Below are 9,692 nucleotides of genomic sequence, written 5' to 3' on the forward strand. Positions count from 1 at the left end.
ATATGATAGAGAAAGAGAGAAAAAAAAAAGAGGGGGAAGAGGGAGAGGGGGGGGGGAGAGATAACGGATAGCGTAATAGGAATAGAGCTAGGGAGCGGTAAATAGAAGAAGAGGACAGAAAGAATAAGAGAATGACGGAGAGATATTTAACGATAAGTAGATAATACATAAAAATGGAGAAAGATGGAGAGAAAGAGAATGAAAAGAAAGAAAATTATTGGAACTAGAGAGAGAAAGAGAGAGAGAGAGAGGGAGAGAGGGATAGAGAAACATCCGAAGAAAAAATTATGTTGTATTAGAGTTTTTAAATTTATAAGCGTTTTTCCCCCTTCCTTTTAATCAACATTGTCTCTTTTTATTTTTCAATTCACTTTTGTTCTTTTTGTTATTTCACCCCCCTAACCTTGTTCAAGTTATGTTTGTGCAATAACTAGCGTGCATACATTCATGAAATCAAACAATGATTTGTAGATTAATACACATATGCAAACTTTACTACCAAAACCTGCATGTTTTATTCCATTTCGATATTGACCGATAACGCGTTGTTGTTGTTGTGTTTTTTCTCGGGGGGGGGGGGCTTTCTCCATGTAGATGGAAAACAAGGGGAAGTCCACCAAATCTGAAAACGAGCGACCACAAATTCCCAATAACCATTGGATTAATGATGTGTATCAACTGAGATTATATTCATTTCTGGGCTATATTCGCAAATATCCAGTCGCCAGCGTGCTTCGCAGGAAAGCAGTGTCATTAAGAACCGTTATACTCACCTTCAATAATTGATCATTTCTTTACGATACTCTCACGGCCCACAGTCCATTACTGCTAGCATTCCAATCAGAGCCGAGCATAGCCATTAAAAAATGTCCAGTTTATCTGCAGATTTCATCAATGATTCATCTTTATAATTACTTTTCCTCTGTTTTATGCATTATTATATCGCATCTGGGAATAACTGTTAAATTTCGTGTCTACCTTCCTCTGCTTCGCAGGTAAATATTTTTTTTTATTGATAATCAGTCTCCAACAAAGTGTGATTTAGATAATGTTATCATGACTGTATAATACATGTATATATATGTAATCAGAAAATGTATTTGATGTATCAAAATAATTGCTTATAGCTTCTTGGATCATGATCGAGAAGTCCAATCAAGGGCAGTTTCAATACCCTATAAATCTCTAGTTTAGTCACGTATCTAATAACACAGCTATGCCTTACGGCACAACCATCTTCCTTTTTGTGGTTGAGTGTACTTTCGTCATGAGTTTAATGATTGGTTTTTTCTTCTTTGTGATATGAAGAAAAACAAACTCTACGAGGTTGTCTATTTTTGCTGACTTTACTTCGTTCTGTTAATTTCCAATCGAGCTGGTTTATCGATATAACCCATCCTTATTACATTCGACTTTTTTAAAATCGAATAAATAAATAAAATATGTCAATTGTTGCTGGAATATTCTTTACATTCTTTAAGATGCATGGATGTTTATAATGTATATATAGTTTGATTCAAGCATATACCTGATCAGGGTAACATTATTAATCTGATAATTGCAACAAATACCTGCTAAATTGACCATCCCATTAATGCTCTCCTTATAATAAACACAATGTCTAAAACCTGGCATATCCAATGCTGGATCTAATGCATTGTAACTTTGATCTTGTGACACCATGGGGGTGTTTCACAAAGATCCTAAGTTGAAATTACCTCTAAGTTGGACTTAAAAATTATGGAAAGCCGTTGGCATCGTTGAAAATATTTTGTAAAAAGTTATTTCAAAAGGCATAAAATGATGAGTTTATGTTCTTGATGTGGAAGAGTATAAAATACTTGAATTTCTGCTTTTGAATGTATTTCATTTTAAGGCTACAAGTGGCTCTCCATAATTTTTAAGTCCAACTTAGAGTTAAGTTCTACTTAGGATCTTTGTGAAACAACCCCCATGTCACGCAATTGTTCTTGGTTGTGTTTGACGGTTTTAATCTTTTAAGTGAAAATAGTAGTTTAAAAGCTTGTGATTAGGCCTATGAACCCCAACAAAATCGATGTCAAGAGGCATGAGTCCTTATGTTTTATTTTAACCAATCACTCGATCTAGTGAAGATCATTGTTACAATGAATTCATTTACACATTTTAACCGGCAGTGACTTCAGCGATGGCATCACCTGTTACACCTCTACCCACAGCTACCGCGGTCAATATTACCGATCCCTATGACAACCGCGGCTTGGTGATCACCAACTCCATTCTGGCTTCGGTGATCTGCATAGTAACCATCGTCGGCGTGCTCGGTAACAGTTTCGTCATCCTTCTCTTCGCATTGTCTCGACAGCTGCAGACAGTGACGAATATCTTTGTGGTAAGTCTGACGCTTTCCGACCTGATCGGTTGCGCCACACTGAGTCTTGATGCGGTGGCGCTGTTCTCCCTTCGAGGATGGCCATTGCAGGATTGGGTTTGTAAAATGGTTGGAGCAGTCACTCTCATTGCCTTCAAGGCCAGCATTGTTCACCTGGCTCTGATCAGCATTAACCGACTATTCGTCATCACCCGCCCCAAGATTCAGTATCTACGTCTGTACCGGCACAGGAACGTCGTCCTGATGATTGGTGTTGCTTGGTTGGCCCCTCTCACAGCGATTGTCCTGCCGCCAACGCTAGGGTTCGGACGTCTGGGTTATAACAGCGACAACCACTTCTGCGTCTTTGATGGCACCAGATTGCAGCTCCGGATCATGTATGTCATCGAGGAGGTTCTCTTCGTCATCACCTTCTGCATCATCAGCTTTTGTTACCTGAAGATCTATATCTACGTGACCAGGCAGTACCGAAATATGATGCAGTTCTTTCTCCGGCGTTCCAACAAGGCTCCGGCTTCCAACAAGAAGAAAATGCTATCAAACATCGACAAACGCGAGATTGAAATCACCAAGAACCTCTTCGTGGTGGTCTGTGCGTACTTCATCTGTATCCTCCCTCACACCATCTGTCTCTTCACCGAGAAATGCTACCTGTATTACTTCAAGCATACAGCCGTCATCTACGCCATCAACTCTTGCATTAATCCTTACATCTACTGTTTCAAGCAACCGATCTTCAAGCAGGTATCCCTCTGCGTCGTCCGGTGTCGTTGGTCCGAGATCCCCAAGCCATCAGCGTGGTTACAGCGACTCTTAAGACGTACCAGAGAGAGGGGGTTAAGCTGTACCCCTACTCCAGACATCATCGCCACCCAAGTGGAGCAGGATATCAGCATTGTGGCAACAGTGCAACATACATCGGTACAAACTGGTGTGTGATTCTTAGTATGCATCAATATATTGCGCCAATAGATCCTATAATGAGAAAGGGGAGAATTTGGTTTAAATTATTGTGGCATTGTAGGAACTACCCCTTTTAACATAGTTTTGCAATTTCAAGGGGTTAACAATTATAATTGGCACAATACCATTACGTTTTGAAGGTGTAGTGCCTTGTATTAATTTTGTCTGCATTTGCTTACAATAATTGTAATCTCATAAAGTTTGTTAATGACATGTTGAAAACAAAAATGTTGTGGTCATTTAATAATTAAAATAAGAAGAAGAAGAAGAAGAAGAAGAAGAAGAAGAAGAAGAAGAAGAAGAATGATAATAACAATAATAATGATAGTAAAATTAATGATCATAATAATAATCTGGATTTGTGTTAGGATAAATAATAATAATACAAACATCATAAAAGTCATCACTTCTCCGATACGGAACCGCAAGACCTTCAACGATTCTTTAATTAAGTTTCAACTGGTTTGAATCAATCGCACATCTTTATAAGACGGGGCTCAGATGTTTCTTGTTCATATACAAACTAAAGAATTCATTGCTAAATATAATGATTGTAAATAAAAGTATTATCTTCATATTTGTGTTTATATCTTTCCGCTCTACCTCACCCATCACCATGAAATGATCACTGATCATTGTAAATATCATATTATCGTTTTCCTGACATAACTTGAAGTATTTTTCATCAAGTGCTTGATGATCATTTTCAGTGATACTTGTATATACAGCATTATACATACTATATACAAAAAACTGCTTTAAGTAAGTTTCTATCATTATGATTGTTAGAAGACCTTTTGCATTGGTTGTTATTGTTGGTTTATCAATTTTCAATCATTTCATATTAACATTGATAATGGTGCAGATAAAAAAAAACGATAAAGATAAGAATTCCACATGCCATTTTAGAATCTTAATGAAAATGACAAATTGATGACATTTTTTTTTTTTTAGACAGAGTAAAGCTTAAAGGGAAAGTCGAGTTCTGTTTTCAGACTGCAAATGCCTTCAAAGTCAATGGTTATTGCTCTTATTCTTTTATATGACATTTCTAGTGCCCTTTAAGAACCTAAAATTGCTATGAAGGTAATTTTAGACCACACAATGTGTGTGAAATTTAGCCAATTCGAGCATACCAATTCAGCTCCACTTAAAAAAAAAAACATGGTGACCGTTAATTAATAATTTAATTAAAAATAACAATACATGGGCCGGCTGGTTGTGCGTAATATAAGCAACACAAAAATGCCAACAAAAAAACACCAAATCGGCATTGGCTGAAATACGACGTATAAGGCCGTTATTTCGTTTTTTTCAACGGTTTTTCAAATTTTTCAAAGTATCTAATATTTGTGGTGGTACACAAGTATTAAAAATCGTTATATTTCAGCCGTCTCTGAACCTATTTTGATCAAACAAAGATGATTTTGTCATTTAAATATTATGTTCTTTCAAATTTGACACTCAGATTTTCATTATCTCACAAAAAAGTTATTTTGTGTAGCGCCTTCTGCAACAGAACTCATCTATCCTTTTAAATTGCATTTTAAAGCTAAAAATAGATAAAGAGTATTTAATCAATGTTAGTTTAGATTTAAACGAATATTCTATGCTATACATAGAAGACAGTATTAATGTGTTTACCATTTTATATTCTTATATCAAGGTTACTGAAGTCATGTCACACATTGTGTTGGGTTAGATCTCATTAATCTCATGGCTTTAAAGACGACCTTAACAATGTAAGCTCTCTAGGCTTCGGACTTGAGCGATCTTTCCGGTGTAAGAAAAGTGCTTCAATGAGGTCGGGATGTTGCAATAGTAGGATAGGCTGTACAATATTAGTAAAAATAATGAGGAGTTTATATTGTCAATTGTTATGAGATGTTTCATGATGTTGTATTATGTTAAATTATGTACATGTTAAATTATTATGCTGTAAACTAATACAAAATTTTCCATGGCAAAAGTGAAGGTTGTTCTGGTATATTTGGAAAGACTTATATATCATCATTTATAAATAACTCTTTCACATTCTATTTTCCTCTCTCTCTCTCTTTCTCTTTCTCTTTCTCTCTCTCTCTCTCTCTCTCTCTCTCGATGTATATCTCCCACTCTCTCTCTCTCTCTCTTTCCAATATGTAATTAATTATCACTATCATAATTAATGTTTTCATAATCAGGCACATGATCAATCAATCAATCATGCATTTGTGAGATTACATAAGACATATATAATGTCACTTCTAATACTCTATTAAACAAAAAGACAAAATCACGAAGCTTTTTCTGATTTCTTTATAATGGAATTAAATGTATTTATGTAGAACAATTCTTATTTGCAAATGAATTTGTATACAATTCAATATTAACACAGCTATGAAGCAATACAACAAAATGTCAAAATGTACACTATTTCAAGAGTAATATATGTATGACCCATTACATAGAATCTCTTAAAAGACATGCGGACATAACATTATGGAGAAAAAAAGAATAATAAACAATATTTGGCCATAATAATAATTGAATACAAGGTTATCACAACATCCTCAACCAAAATCTACAACTCGATATAAGTGAACTACATTACATTTTAAATAGAACTTTTTTTCTCTCAAAAGCTGCCAAATGTTCATTTCAATCATCTAAAAACTAAATTGATTTTTTTCTCTTATGAATTAAGAGAAATGAATAGTTTTGATGCATTGTCACTAGTATTAATCAAGATGAATTAGTATGTATATTTTTCTAAATGTTACAAGATACTTGTAATGAATTTTTGAAAACACCCCCCCCCCCCTCCCCTCCAAAGAAATTAGACTAAATTAAATTTTCATGGAATAAAAACAAAATCATGGTTTACTCTGAAGAACATTTAACAATAGCTTATACAAATTACATTTGTTGCTAGAAATCTGTTTCGTACACTGCAACTCGTCTTTAGAAGCCAGAAATACTCTAATACAGAATTAACGCGCTTCTGGCTCCAAACAGAGGATTTTAAAGTGTCATGGTAGTGGCAGAAGAAATCTTCATTACATAGAAAGAATGAAAGAAAGACATGAAATGACATTTTCAGTAACTGTACGTTAAAATGTTTTTTTTCAAATAACCCAATAAGTGGTAAATGTAGCTGAATATTTTGTTTTGAGGTCCCTCTACTCCTGCTTAACATTTGTTATAGCTGTTTAAAAGGACAATAAAATCTTTCACTCCATCAACATAAAATACATTCCAGTTTTACTGCTGATAAAGCCACATAATACCAATATACAATCTAAGAGAAAGAGTTGATCTTTAAAAGAGCATCTCTTCTTGTTGGTAAGGGAAATAACCCAAATATTATTAAAAATATTTCTAAATACTAATATTTGATATTCATATAGCACACATATCCATCATGCAAGGTGCTCAAATATTACCCCATCTCTAGCTAGTCTACCGATAGCATTGCTCACATGATTCAAGGAATTCCTTCCTACCGGTACCCATTCAACACATGGGTGGAGAGTGGCAAATGTAGATTAATGTCTAGCTAAATGACTCTAGTGCTGCACCAGGACTCAGACCCATAACCTTTGTATCCCAGTCAAGAGTTTAAACCGCTCCACTACGATGCTACTCTCTGAAAAATAATTTGATGACGAGACACCTTGCTTTTAGTATGTACCACAAAAACAAAACATGTAAGCTCCAGCTCAAACTCTTTTTTTTCTTCTCCCCTATGGATTATCACAATATTGAATGTTGGGTTCTTGAGTACATCTGAAGACTGAGCTAGATCATAGATGAATGTCTGAATGATAACATTTCTAAAAAGGACCAATCGCTGAAACAATAACAAAGGATCAAACTTGAACACATAAATATAAAAAAAAAGGATCAAACTTGAATGTTGGAAACTAACTAATGAACCAGACATTAAAACAAAGGTGACAGTATGTAGTACAGGCTCTGTGTATAAAAATAGGTGGGGAGACAAATATTGCTGGAATTTAAGAAAGCAGGTTACCCTGTGTGGCGGTAATTGTAAGAGTTGTATAATTGAACTGCAGTGAAATACAATAAAGATACGTGTTTAGAACAGAATGCTACCTCTTGTATGTTGTTCATTTCAGTATTTTCTTCCAGACAAGAGATAGGCAAGAGAGGGAGAAGGGGAAGGAGACAAGATGAGACGAGAGGAGAGCTGAGGAGAAGAGAGGAGTGGAGAGGAGAGGAGAGCTGAGGAGAAGAGAGGCAAGAAGAGGAGAGGAGAGGAGAGGAGAAGAGAGGCAAGAAGAGGAGAGAAGAGGAGAGAAGAGGAGATGGAGGAAGAGTAGATGAAGGAAGAGGAGAAGAATGAAAGAGAGAAAGAAAAGCAGAGAGATGGGTGGATAAAATGGAAACTATTCATCACATCCATGCAGGGGTACTGGATTACATTTTCTTTCATTTCCATAAAGATTAATGATTGCATCATCAAAATGTATAATAGGGGTACTCCAAATAAATTGAATGATTGCTTTTATATTTTGCAGCTTCCTTAAATAACCATCTCATTCATAGCAAACACCAAATTTTTGTGGATCCAATCAGTTAAGTCCATATGCTTACAAAGCAATGGGGGGAGCGATTCGGTAATAATACTCAAGAAGATGCCTACATACCAATGACAGTCAACTATTCACATTTAACCCTATAGTTGATATGGCAGTGTTGTAAAACATCACAGCCCAATATATGTACAATGTGTTTGCATATCTAGAAACAAGCATGCACTGCATTGTCATACCATATTAAAGCCACAAATAAGAGCATTAACTTTGCATGTAAAATGATCTGGGATAACTCCTCCCTGACTCGATCTACACAGACAATATGAAAGTCAAAAGGGTCTACAATATGCCCTGCTGCCATGATCAATGAAAGCTAGTGAAATCTTAAAATACAATCAAGTGAATTTGTTGTAAATCCTGTGGCATTCATTCATTATTGGTAACAATTTATAAGATACAAGACCCAGATCTGAAGTCATCTGGAGAGGAACCCTCTATTTGTGGAAAAATAGTAAGTTCCCATAGGTATTCAAACTGTACATAAATTCACAGCATGCCGACACCAGCATGCAGACATATATTGAGGTCTTCACAGTATTCTTGCTTTCTTTCTTTCGAAAGAAATATAAGAAATTACCTATATCAAACTGTACATTGATAAATATAATCACACTGTGTTTGAAAAATAAAGGACAATTAACAGACAAGTTTAGCAATCAAATGTCAGCTTGAATCACTGCATTATATTTTTCTGTACAAGTGTAGAATTGCATTCCATCTATGTACAGAGAAGTACTTTCAACCCAGCCCTGACAAATAGGGTTAAATGAATAAAAGAAAATTGCACTTAAAGGAAAGAACTAAATAAACATGATTTTTCCCATTCATGCCTTTGCATTAAAATCTAGAAGCCTTTGATAAAACGATATGAATTTCAGACATATATATTTTTTGTACAGCAATCATATTGCTCTGAGGTGATTTACACAAGAAAGCAAATAAAACCAATGTAAAACTGTAAACTCTTCGAATCTGATAACATAAAATAATACTCTATCTGCTTTGTAATTGAAAAGTGCATATTAAGAGATTTGATTTTGCCTTTAAGATTTGACATCCAAAACATAGAGTTAAAAAGATATAACATCAACGAATAGTTGTACAAAGAATAAAGCAAAGACATAATGAAGCTTTAATGGTTGCATACCAAACCGTAAGTGGGGTGAATGAATATATAATCTGGAACCTAACAATTTGAATAAAAACAATAAAAAGCATATGTGCACACAAAAATGATGAGCTCCGATGTAACTTCCACTAATAATAGAATACCAGCCTCAGAACCAGACTCTAGCTAGAATGACATTCATGACCTAACAAACTCTTTTAAACAATCTTCATAGATTTAAGTCTGTGAACTAAAAGCATATTACAAAACTGATCATCAAAGCTTCAGTATGTCTTTGTTTAAAACACATCTATCCATTTCTTCCACAATTTCTTCCACAAACGACAGTGTCATCATTCAGCAGCCTATTTGAATAAATCTCTTCCATGATTTTTTTTTACCAAACTCATCAAGATTTAATCACTTGCAGGAGCTTCAATGAACATTGTCTGCAAAAGTCTGCAACGCTGTCTCAGCTGGCAGGATAAAGCCTGCCAATGACATTATTCTAACAATAGAGGGCATAGTACAACTTGGTGAGAAGAATGCATTGAGTGAACACAAAAAGGAAGCTTACTGAGGGTTGAAAGGTCAATAAACGGGCCAGCTAGTCCAGGCCATTGGTATAGTTTGTGTCTTATAAGTTAAC

At 35.2% G+C, this 9,692-nt stretch overlaps 1 protein-coding gene across 1 annotated transcript; it reads left to right on the top strand.

The window, feature by feature from the left end:
* Positions 1-1,957: 1,957 nt before the first annotated feature.
* LOC589079 (melatonin receptor type 1B-B-like) lies at positions 1,958-3,345 on the top strand. Its single transcript, XM_788735.2, has one exon. It carries the CDS (start codon positions 2,168-2,170, stop codon positions 3,308-3,310), a length of 1,143 nt encoding a protein of 380 aa, XP_793828.1. The 5' UTR covers positions 1,958-2,167; the 3' UTR covers positions 3,311-3,345.
* The last annotated feature ends 6,347 nt before the right edge of the window (positions 3,346-9,692 follow it).

The sequence above is a fragment of the Strongylocentrotus purpuratus genome, unplaced genomic scaffold, assembly GCF_000002235.5.
Source record: "Strongylocentrotus purpuratus isolate Spur 01 unplaced genomic scaffold, Spur_5.0 spur5_scaffold_14, whole genome shotgun sequence".
NCBI lineage: Eukaryota > Metazoa > Echinodermata > Echinoidea > Camarodonta > Strongylocentrotidae > Strongylocentrotus > Strongylocentrotus purpuratus.